Below are 12,746 nucleotides of genomic sequence, written 5' to 3'. Positions count from 1 at the left end.
CAAGTAGTGGGAACATGAGATTAAGAGGAAAAGTCTATAAAATGGGCCTCCTGTGTTGCCCTGAACCCCACATGCTTACTTTTCCAAGAAGCAATTTACCTTCAGCCTAGGTTGGCTTAAGTGGCCAGGATTTGTCACATTCTTCAACAAACTACCTGTTTTCTGCAGGAGAAATGCAGGTTAGAAATAATGTCAATAAGAACACAAGTTACCCTGAAGGGGGATACTTTTGCAACCCCTTTCACAGTTCAGATCCTGAAACTTGGGGAAAGATAAGAATAATTCCTTTTAATCATATGATCTGTAAGAATTTATGGTTAAGAATCCAATTAGAACCAACCAGCATGGGCCAGAGTTGTCATGGCAGTGGGAACTTGAAAGTCTGATGTCATCTAGCTGTCAGTAAGAAGTCAAGAGGTGGACCTGCATGGGAGTCTCTGAAAACTTCTCTGGGATTGCCAATAAAACTGGAGTACTGGAAAGACACACTGTCCCTCTCCTCTCTGAGAGGACCCATTCTCTCCCTTGAGAATGTCTCCTTTACTTGTTCCTATACCTTCTAATAAATACATTGCCTATTACTAAATGACCTGTCTGGAATCTTTCTGACTTGAAAGCAAGAATCAGGATTTGAGGAAGGGGTGGTTCTTCGTGATGTCTCAATTTCCCAGAAGAACCCAGCTCTGTAACATCTTGAAATGTTTTTGATGCATTTACTTTGCTTCACACACATTGTTCAGTCCTTGTTTTAGCCTAAGCACCCAAAAGGTCAAAAGGCAAATGAGACTCAGAATAGTTGAGGAACAATCTATTCTGAAATTAAATCCTTAATGCTATCAATAGCTTTTATCATTAGTTTCTCAAAATCTGCTCCCTCAGTTTAGATAAGAAAGTTATCTTGTGACAATAAAGAATTTACTTACAGGCATGGAATCCAATAGCTTAGTATCGTATTGTTCCTCTATTTCTTCTAAAGCTATACTTTTAAGGAAAGTATTTTGTAAATAAAATCTCTGCTCTAAAATAAATTTTAGTAGTTTTAAAGACCTGTCTATATGCTTCCTCTTCTTTCTGTCTGCTCCTCTTTCTCCTCTAGTCATCTAATATTTGTTTTACAACCCCCTAGTTAAAATCTACTGTGGACTATTCTTGGACTATAATTCTGTCCTTATCCCTGGATTAGCTAGAAAACACATACTTTTTTTGTTTTTGTTTTTGCTTGTGGATAATAACCTGCATTTAATACTAAAGGCAGTAGAGATATAAAATGCAACTATCTTTCCATTTTTAAAATTGTTTTATCTACAACTCAACTTTAAGGGCCAGAGTATAGGAGGTTTATAAGTCTTATGGATTACTAAAAAAGAGCCTGAGGTTTTAGAGTCAAATAAATTTGAGTCTGAAACTTAATACACTTGCTTTCAAGCACCTAAATCAATATCTCCAGGCATTACTCCAATGTAAAATAAAAATTTGAATATGTAAACTGCAGAGTGCTAGAGTTTTAAAGGAGATACCGTGTAAAGCTTTCAGCTCTGTGATTGTAGGTATTCAATAAAGTTACCTTTCTCCCTCATTGAATCTTTCGAGAAAGATAGGAATGATTGCTATTTAGGAATGGGGAGATTATCAGAAGGCAGGAGGAAAGGAGTGGGGGTGAGAATGGCCAGTGGTAGGAATGAACATAACCATCAGAAAATAGTCTTCTAAAGAATCTTGAATGGTATGACTCTATTTTGTAAGGAGAGCCACTGACACCTCTTTTAAAGAAATAATGTGATGAAAACTCTATTTAATGTGGATTTATTTGGAGATAAAACGAATTGGGAGAAAGCTAAGCTGAAAGGCCATATAGTTTTTTAAAAAATATATCTTTAGTTGTTGATGGACCTTTATTTTATTCATATATTTATATATAATGCTGAGAATCAAACTCAGTGCCTCACACATGCTAGGCAAATGCTCTATCACTGAGCCATTACACCAGCCCCAGCCATGTAGTTTCATACTTAGTCAAATTTCCTGTCTGTAATGAGCAGATTGCACTGATACCTTCTTTGAGGAGTACTCTTGTGGTAATGAATGTATGGTATGATTTTAAAAATGTTTGGGTTTTGTTTCTGATTTTTGCCACAGAACTTCAAAACTCCTTGGGATTTCTATAGTAATAAGAGTGTTTTTGTTATTAACAATGAGGCCTGTTCCAATGTATTTGAATCTATCTAATGATGTGATTTGTAGTGAGCACCTCGGTAGTTTCAAGGAAGAGACTGCCCGTGCCAGAATGACCTTCCTCTAGCCAATAATAATCACATCTACCATTACATCATTCTTCAGTGGCCTTGTTGCCTCTCTCTGCAATCCAGTTTCCATGTCTGTCTCACATTCTGCCAGATATAGTTGTATAATTTAAACTACAGTTTTGAACAGGGTTTAGTCTCTTTTTCATAAGTTTTATAAGAGCCAACAAACCAGAGAGTATTACTGAATTTCTGTCAATATGTTATCTAGGATGTAGTTTGTTGCAAGTAAGATTCCTAGCTTAAAAACTGTTTATTTTTTTTATTTTTAGTTATAGATGGACACAATATCTTTATTTTGTTTATTTATTTATTTATTTATTTTTAAAAATTTTTATTGTTGGTTGTTCAAAACATTACATAGTTCTTGATATATCATATTTCACACTTTGATTCAAGTGGGTTATGAACTCCCATTTTTACCCCGTATACAGATTGCAGAATCACATCAGTTACACATCCATTGATTTACATATTGCCATACTAGTGTCTGTTGTATTCTGCTGCCTTTTCCTATCCTCTACTATCCCCCCTCCCCTCCCCTCCCCTCCCCTCCCCTCCCCTCCCCTCCCCTCCCCTCCCCTCCCCTCCCCTCCCCTCCCCTCCCCTCCCCTCCCCTTTGTTTATTTATTTTTATATGGTGCTGAGGATTGAACCCAGTGCCTCACATGTTCGAGGCAAGTGCTCTGCCACTGAGCTACAAATCCAGCCCCTTAAAAACTGTTTTAAGAAGGGTATTTAGCTTGTATAAGTCCATAAGCAAGATAGGATTCAGACACAGAACAAATGAACTGATCAATGACCTTATCAAGGACCCAGATTTTCCTCTTATTAGATCATCCCCAGGGCTCATTTCATTCTAATATTGACCTCTATGTGATTGCAAAAATGGCTCCCAGAAATGACCAGAGCTGCTATACGTTCCTGTTCAGACAGAGTTAGAGAGTAAGAGAGGTCTGATAGAATTTCCCCAAGCTATAAATGTATTGAACCAATTAAGTCATAACTTAGCCCAAATCTGAGCATATGGATCTATGTAAGCTTAAATTTGAAGTCACAGTAGACCTTAGCCATGTTGAAAAAATATACTGGTAAGCAAATAGCAAGTATAAAAGCTTTGATGTGGGACTTTCCTGGTTCTGCTCAGGGCCAGCAGGGAGAAAGTAGCTAAGGCAGAGAAAGAAACAAGTTCACAGGGTAAAGGGCAAAGGAGCGGAATGGGAAGGGGAGGTAGAATGCAGTTCACCGAAAGAGTCAAACTTTTATTGACTGAGGTTAGGAGTCACTGCAGACTTCTCAACAGAAGAATGACATTATTAGTCAAGATTTAAAAGGGTCGATCCACTGCAATATGGAAGAAAGGCTGTATGGAAGCTGCTCTTGGAGACTACAATAATAATCCAGACAAGATAGGAAGGTGGCTCAAACCGGGAGAAGCAGAGTCAGGAAAATGGTCAGATTCTAGATATTTTCTGAATAAACAGTATTTGCTTGCAAATTACATATGCACTGTAAGGAAATTGAGGAGTCAAGGATGACTCTAGTTTGGAACTAGAAAGATGGAGTTGTGCTAACCTAGACAGGAAGAATATGGGAAGAACAGGTTCAGGAGACAGGATCAAGCGTTGAATTTTGCTCTTGTCTCTGGAGTTCAAAAGAGAAGTCTGGGATAGACACATAAATTTGTCTTTGGTACACAGATGGTACTTAAAACCTTGAAACTGATTGAGATCACCAAGGGAGTCAGTATAGAACCAGAGGTTGAGCTGCATGACATTTCCACTTTAACAGTTCAGGAGGAAGAGGAGGAACAGAAGAGGAATATGCAGTGGGAGGTAAGTGGAAAACGTGAGAGAATGTGATATCCTGGAGGTCAGATGAAGAAAGTGTCCAAGAAGGAGGGGGGATCAAGTGTGTCAAAAACTACTGACAGGATGGCATGGTGGTGCATGCCTGGAGTCCCAGTGGCTCTGGAGGCTGAGGCAGGAGGATTGCATGCTCAATGCCCTAGGAAACTTAATGAGACCCTGTTTCAAAAAAAAAAAAAAAAAAGGGGGTTGGAGATGTGGCTAAGTGGTAAAGTGTCCCTGGGTTCAATCCCCAATATCAGAAAAAAAAAAAAAAAAACTATGACAGATTAGGTAAAATGAGGACTGAAAATCCTACAGTATTTTGGTTACATTGTGGAGGACATGGCTGAACCTGAAAGATAGCACTTTCAATGGAGAGTAGGTTTAAGAGACCATAGGAGGAGAAAATTTGAATATAATGAGAACATCCAACTCTACCCTAAAAGGAAGCAAAGGGGCTAAAAATGTGGCTCAGTGGTAGAGCATTTGCCTGGAATGTGCGAAGCCCTGGGTTTGGTCCCCAGCACCACCAAAAAGTGCAAAAAAAAAAAAAAAAATGGTGTGGTGAATGGAAGGAAGAAGTGGCACCAAATAATTTAGTTTTTTTAGGTGAAAGAAATGATATCATATTTGTATTGTATTGGAACTGAATAGTAGAGATAAGGAAAATAGCTGCCTTTGGTGCCTTTGATTCAGGGACAGGAATAGGACTGAGTTTACAAGTAAAAGAATTAGACTTAGATGGGAGCCTAGACATACCATCTATAGGAAAAGAGGAAAACTGTATGTTAGTACATATGTTAGTAGATAGGTGAATGTGGTAGGGAGATTCTGCAAAAGTTCCCCCCCACCCCATGATGCATCAGTATTCTCAGTAAACATTCTCAAGGTCATCAACTGAGCATGAGGATGGGGGGAAGGTTATGGGGATTGAGGAGAGAAGAGAAAGCATAATATAGTTTTCACAGACACTAGAAGAATAAATGGAATAAAGATGCATAGTATTAATCCTTGGCATCATAAAAAGAGCCATAACTGATTTAAAAATGAGTTCAAAATAGCAGGATTAGTGGATTTTTAAAAATTGTTTTTGTCTTTTATAGCCACAGCACAGTACATGGATGCAGAGCCAAAACTTGGAAAGTTAGATGTAATCAAGATGGTAGGGGGCTGGGGATGTGGCTCAAGCGGTAGGGAGCTCGCCTGGCATGCGTGCGGCCCCGATTCAATCCTCAGCACCACATACAAAGATGTTGTGTCCGCCGAAAACTAAAAACTAAAAAAAAAATAATAATAAAAAGATGGTAGATTTGCCAGGAGAGTTCAGCAAAGTGAGTGTGAGAGTTCAGGCAACAGAGGTCATTCATAAGGAAATGATTATAATAATTGACTGTGGACTTTATGGATAAAGAGAAAAGACGTCAAGAGGGTGGGGACAGAAAAGAGGCAACATGATTTTGGATTCAATATCCTGGTAAAGGGAAGGGTTTTTTAAGTCAGAGCACTAGAGGGAATGATTTAGAAGAATAGGAGGTGTGGTGAGAGAGCAGAATCATGAAACAGAAGTTAGGGATAGCGTAAAGTTAATGATAATGACAAGACTGGGAGTAATCATTGACATGAGTGGCTGAAACAGAGAGTAGAGTGGAGCTCAAGGTCACTGGAGGAGAGGAATCAAGGAACTGAGAAGCTAGGGTAGTGAAAAGTTCATCATCTATACTACATAGATGTTAAATCCCCTAGAAGTAATATAGGATTAGTATTGGAGAGAGTGACAGTAAGTCAGGAACTAGAGTCCAAAAATGAGGAAGAGGAATCAGGTTGGGAGAGAACCCTTGGGGGACAGCAACAGGGAAGATTAGTGAGTGCTGAAACTGATGACATAAAGTTGAAAACTCAAAGACAATTTTAGGATAGGGAGGGAACATGGTCTAATAACCCAGTATTGGAAATGCAGATTTTACATAACCTAGCTTTCACTTAAAATCCTTGATTCTTGGTGAATTGGCAAAGCAGGCATTTCTGAGTGTTTCCCTCACTGTTATGGTTTGGCTCTTCAATGTTCCATAAAGGTTCACATGATAAAGGTTTGCTCACCAGCATCTGGTGCTACAGGGCAACGGTGGATTAGGAACTAGGGCCTAGTGGAGGGAAGTGAAGACATGCGGGGCATGCTCTTTCCCCTTTTGGCTTCCCAGCTACCTTGAGGAAAGCAACCTTCCCTACCACACACTCCCACCACCAGGTACCTCCTTGTTATAGACCCCAAAGTAATGGAGGCCAAAGGACCATGAACTGAAACCCCCAAATAAAAGTTTCCTCCTTTTAAGTTGGTCAAGTCAGGTATTTTGTCACAGTGACAGGAAGCTAATGAATATACTCGCCTTCATTGACTTCCTGGTTTCTCTGCATATTTGAGTTTGCCTCTCCTGTTCTAGAAATTTAAGACTTTCTAAATACAGTACTTAATTGTATTTTGTCTCTGATGCTCAACATATTCGGTAGCCCCTTTAAGAGATGGAATTTCAAAGGCATTTACACTTTGACAATAAAACCTTAGTCATTTGAATGAAGGGATATGGAAACTCCTGCCAAACAGCACAGATTTTCTCAATTTTCAAGTATGTTTTTATGGAATACTACTTTTTTGGAACTTCAGGTAGGGGTGCTAACTGGGCCATCTCCTCTTCCAGTCTTTAAAGTTGAGATTTTTCTCACCATTTTTGAAGCATTTCTCTCTCTTTTTTTTGGTCAGTGCACTTGTATCATGCCTATGGCAGGGTATGATGGTATAAACGATTGAAGATTTTAAAACAGCTATTTTTCTTAAATTCCATGATGAAGTAAAAGAAACATTTGGTGAAGCACTTTGAGAAAGGAAAAGATGGTCAAAGTTTTATCAGGAAAGTCTAAGGAGAAGAAAATGTACTAAAACTAAATCATAGTATAGAGGAGGGGCTGCCTTCTGAAACACTTTACTCTGATTTGCTTGGTGCCTCTAGTTTTTCTATTGTTGACCTCTATGCCCATCTTTCCCAGCAATCACTCCACGAATGCACTTTTTTTTTTTCCATCTGTTTAAATTTGATTAGGAGTTGGGAGGAAAATATGCCCAAAACTTGACAGGGGCTGTCTTCAGTTGAGTGGGGTCACAAGTGATTATTTTCTTCTTTTAATTTTTCTGGGTTTTCTAAGTGTTCCTAATGAACACATATCTCTTCTGACAGAACAACAAGATATAAACTTTTAATAGACCTCAAGACAGCCCTACGTGTTGGCGGACGCCTATAATCCCAGCAGCTCGGGAAGCTGAAGCAGGAGGATCACAAGTTCAAAGCCAGCCTCAGCAATTTAGCGAGGCCCTAAGCAACTTAGTGCAATCCTGTCTCAAAATTTAAAGGGCTGAAGGATGTAGCTCAGGGATAAAGCGCTCCAAGGTTAAATCCCCAGTTATTCCACCCGCTCCCCCACAAAAAAAGACATGAAGACAGAACTCATAATTATCCAGGCCAGAAGACAGCCCATCCCAGGACAGGCAGAAGGGATGGTGGGCGCACAAGTTCCTAAGTCCTGAAATCCTGATCTTTCTCTTTGGTTGTTCTCTTGGGTCACACTCCACCCAGCGGAACAAAAGAACCCTTCAAAACAGGAAGCCAAACAAGAGCCAGAGGCAGGGAAACCTCATTGCCAGGCCCGAGGTCCTTAGGGGCACTCTAGGGAGCGGCACTTTGCGTCACGTGAGGACCGCCCCTTGTGGCGCCAGGGCACGGTATGTTCCGAGGTCTGGGCTGCGGTCGTGGAAGCAAGATTTCCGCGGTTGTGTAACGGGGCGAGGTGCTATCGAGAGGCCGGGGTTCTGCACCCCGCTGTGCCTCCAGCAGCAGCGCCATGGCGGGGAGCTGCGGGGCCTGCGGCGCGCTCTCGGCGCACACACTCCTGTTCGACCTGCCGCCCGCGCTGCTGGGCCAGCTGTGCGCGGTCCTGGACAGCTGCGATGGCGCGCTGGGCTGGCGCGGCCTGGGTGAGTGCGGGGCGGAGCGGGGCGGGGCGGCGGGGAGCCCAGCTGCGCGGCCCGGAGCTTCCCACCCGCACCGCCCCATCTCGGGCACAGGCTTCCCGAGACCCTCACGCTCGCTCGCTTTCCTTCCCGTCCAAAGAAACTTGGGAAGTCTTTGCGGCATAATCAAGTGAACTTGGGAAAGATACCTCAGGACAGCATCGAACTATTCCTGCCTTTTGGTTCGTGGTCTTCAAATAAGAACTTATGTATGATGTCTGTCATTGCGGAATCAATCCGGAATAGAATTTTCATAGTAAATCATTTTGAGAACTTTAACATGTTTATCCTTTGATGTTTACAGTGCGCTTCTGAGTCCCCAACTTACTTACAAATGAAACGCTAAAGTTAATTAGACTGTACTTTACTATCCTAGCTCTTAAACATATCTTGCTTATTTAACAACCTAGTGGAATGAAAGTTTATTCTGAAGAATGACTATTTAGAAAAATTGGTTTCAAAACTCCATTTTATGCAGATTGGAAAGTTGACCAACTGCCTTTTGGAAGTGTTGAGTGTAATCATCAGAAATAATTTCAGACAAAAATCTTTGTTTTGTACGGTGTTTTGGATTAGATTTGATAGCTCATGCTAAATGTGATTATGTCAAAACAGTTTTCATTGTCTGAAATAGTAATTTTTCTTACCGAGAATAGCAGAAAACCTATGAAGAGGAAGTTTTCTTGGTTTTGGATAAACAAAATGTGTACGTTTTCTGAAACTATAGCACTGGACTTCAAGTTATATAAAAATAATTTGTATATTTTAAGCTCTATAATCTTGAATTATGGCCCTTCAGTAAAACATCTCAGAAAGGGCATTTGACTCTGATTTATGGAAAGCATAGATTTTCAGCGTGCATTTGAGAGACAAGAGCTCTTCTCCACCAAATATGTCTGAGATATTTTTGAGATAGGACATATATATTTGTACCTATAGATTTCCTAGAGTCATTGAATTTGTGCAGGAAACATGTTTTAGTTCAGTGCACAAGTAGTGAATAGGGCCAGGTAGATATCATAAATGAATGAAGCAGGTTGATGGAGACAGTGAAAATATGAAAACCTAAGTCCCATTAAAAAGGGGCAATCAGCATTCAGTCCCTGGGCATTGCTGCTTTCCAGCAAGTGCAGCTTAATTTGCTGGAGATCTTTCTATTCCACAACACTGAAATCTAGATATTCTTGCTTTAAATAGGTGTCTTATATACCCTCTCCAGTTGCCCTGAAAGTTTGATGCTATCACCACCACCAGTGTTTTAACAGGTAAGGACACTGGAGTATAAATTGGTTCTGTAACTTGCCCAAGTTCACACAGCTGTGAGTGGCAGAGCTTGGACTTGAGCCATGACAGTAGATGCAAGGTTTGCACCCTTAACCACAGCAACTCTATACTTCCCCTCTGTGTCCTCTTTTTTCTGCTGCACCTCACAACCTCCCTAAACTATAGCATTTCTGGCTTCAAAAAGAAAAAAAAAATTCTGTGAGCTATTTAAATATACAGCCAAGTTTTCCTAGTTGTGGCAATAAATGAAGATGATTCAAGTTAGGACAAGAAAGGCTATCTCTTCAGAGCAAGCGAAACAGCCACCATTGCTATTACATTTGACAAAAGGCAAGCAGAAGAGTGGGAAGTTTTCAGGTGTGTCTGACTGCAGACTGGCTAATTCCAGGTGAGCCAGCATCCTCTCTGATTGTTTGGGTGTGCATATTTGGCTTTCTCTAATTGGTCTTAAGCTGAAAGTAGGAGCAGAAATTAAGCAAGTTTTTAGATATTGATCAAGTCCTGGCAGTTTGGGGCCAATTGCTAATTGTTTGGCTCCCTAGACTCATTGCTACAGATAGTAGTCTTGGACTGGTTACTGTAGCTAGAAGGCTAGCTTCTTGAGCTTGAGTTGATACTCATTATAGGCCAGAGTTTTATCTTTACATATAGTCTGGTCATTGTCCCTTTGATTCTCTAGGGGAGGGATCTAAAATATTTGCTCTTTGATATTCCAGCTATAATTCACTGTCAGGGAGTTATGCATATTAACTGCCTGAATCTTGTAGCTGGAAACTGACCAACTGCTTCACAAACTGTTAACTCAGCACTACGGAAGGATGCCCAGTTCAGGGTGTTCGGGGTAACTGAGTTAAATGTGCTGTTTGCGTATTGACACAGTGAAGGAAGAAAGTGGCAGTGGGATGCAGGAATGGAAAACTTGACCTTTAGGAGGGGAAGGAACAATGATAGAAAATACTGAACCAAAAGGCTGTGCTGGGGGTAGTGGGTGTAGCTCAATGGCAGAATGCATGCTCAGCACAGAAGAGGCCCCGGTTTCCATCCTCAGGGTGAGCGCGTGCACGCACGCACACACACACACACACACACACACACACACTGCACTTTTATGCTTAGGCCAGGTGAAATTCTGAAGGTACAGAGGGACCTCAATTTTAAATGGAAAACAATAACTGTAATAATAATAGGTGAAACTCTCTCAAGCTGATCAGGATTCTTGTGATGTGAACATCAGGCTACATTGACAGAGATGGCTCAGACATCGATCCTTGCAGCCCCCATATTATGATGCAGGATAAGGTAGGCCAGTGGCTGACACACTGGAATCACCCCTATCAGCTTTCAAATAGAAAATTGCCCCACCCACTCTTGGAGAAGCTAATTCAGTAAGTCTGGGCAGAGTTCCAGCATCTTTTGTTGCATGCCAAGTGAGTAGGAATCTGATGCTTGGCCTGGCTTGGGAACCATGGGTGAGGCCAAATTCTCTTCTACTTCACTTAATTCTTTTTACCTTTAAGAATATTCTACACATGACTCTTCACATCATTTTGTCAATTGTTGTTATTAAAAATAGTGTGATCCTGATATGATACCAGGTTGATGTTAATGACTTTATGGCTTTATGATAGGAGCAAGAGCCCTAATTAGAAAATGTTATTTACTTCATAGACTTCATAATAGATATACAGAACCTCTGGTGATGAGAAACTGATGTGACTCCATTTTTGAGAAACCAGCCTCTACCTCAGAGCAAAGCCTGTCCAAGGAAGGGGGTGTGACCCTTGTCCTTGGAAAAACCCACAGAGAGCTCCTAGGCACATACCCACCCTACTGAGTTGTTTGTCTACAAATAACAGGAGAGATCTGCGGTGCCAGATGTCCCTGACTCAGTTAGGCTAGGTGGTTTAGCACGTACACTCCTCATGGCTTTAACCAGTCAGTTCAAAGGAACCCCCCCTCTTGTACTAACCAATCACCCCTACCCAACTTGTTCCCGCCAGTGAGTGTGCTAATCAATGTTAAGAGTTGTTTGCTTTTCCTGAGGTGTGGAATGATTTGCTGTGTGTTGTTGTGACGCAAAGAGTATCCCCAAAAAACCTATAAATCCTCACTGAACAAAGGACTGGGACTCACTCCCTGGGACCACAGTGTTGGGAACGGTTGTGAGTCCAGGCTTGAGCTTGCAATAAAGACTCCTGTGTGATTGCATCCAATTCGGCTCTTGGAGGTCTATTGGGGTCCCATGAATCTGGCATTACAGTAACAACTCCTATTATTACATGACCTTACACAGATATTTAGCTTAAATTGGAGCAGCTCACACTATAAAACCTTGTAGCACTTATGATTAAAGGAGATGTCATTTTTTAGATTCTATATACAGGGTGATATTCAATTATCTTCTTCAAAAAGGAAAGAAAACTGTATAAGTTATTATTAATTACTTTAAAACAATTAAAATGTAAAATCATCTTAGAATATTGAACATTGAATAAAATTTTCAAATAATGGCAGTAATAACAATAGCTGTCCTCTATGAAGTGCTTATTATTTGACAGACACTATCCTAAGCATTTGACATGGATTATCTATTTACTTATCACAAAATTCTCTGAGATAGATTCTTTCCCTGTTTTAATTTTGTTGATTGGAAAATTGATTATTAGAGAATTTAAGTAACTCACCTTAAGTCACAGTCTACTAAATGCCAGACTAGGATTCTAATCAAATGGTTGGACTTTAGGTCCCCTCCTCCTCCTCCTCCTCTTCCTCCTCCTCCTCCTCCTTTTTAAATTTTTAAATGATCCTTATTTTTAAAATAGTTTTAAATGTACAGAAAAAATTTAGAAGTTGGTATAAAGAGCTCCTATATCTACTCTATATCCTTCCCATATACTCTATACCCAGTTTCTCCTATTATTAACATCTTATATTAGTATAGTATCTTTGTTACAATATTGACACATTATTAATTAAAGTTCACATTTTATCTGTGCTTCCTTATTTTTTACCTCATGTGCTTTCTTTGTTCCAGGATTCCTTCTAGGTTGCCACATTACATTTAGTTTTATCCTTCACCTCCTCTTGACTGTGATGATTTCTGAGACTTTCCTTGTTTTGGATGACCTTGACAGCTTTGAGGAGTACTGGGTGTATTTCAGCTGGGATTTGTCTGATGCTTTTCTCATTAGTAGACAGGTTATGGATTTTGGGGTGAAGACCATAGAGGTAAAGCACCATTTTAATCACAGATAT

The 12,746-nt window shown here is 40.4% G+C and overlaps 1 protein-coding gene across 1 annotated transcript in view; it reads left to right on the top strand.

Annotated features, from left to right (window-relative positions):
• Positions 1 to 7,906: 7,906 nt before the first annotated feature.
• Positions 7,907 to 12,746, top strand: part of Irak3 (interleukin 1 receptor associated kinase 3) — a 58,584-nt gene continuing 53,744 nt past the window's right edge. The window contains exon 1 of the mRNA XM_027925526.2: positions 7,907 to 8,171. Within this exon, the coding sequence (XP_027781327.2) occupies positions 8,039 to 8,171 (133 nt within the window). The 5' untranslated portion in view covers positions 7,907 to 8,038. The remainder of the gene's footprint in view (positions 8,172 to 12,746) is intronic.

This window comes from Marmota flaviventris, chromosome 3, assembly GCF_047511675.1.
Source record: "Marmota flaviventris isolate mMarFla1 chromosome 3, mMarFla1.hap1, whole genome shotgun sequence".
NCBI classification, from domain to species: Eukaryota; Metazoa; Chordata; class Mammalia; order Rodentia; family Sciuridae; genus Marmota; species Marmota flaviventris.
Note: the sequence above shows the minus strand (reverse complement) of the source record. Positions and strands in the feature narration are given on the sequence as shown.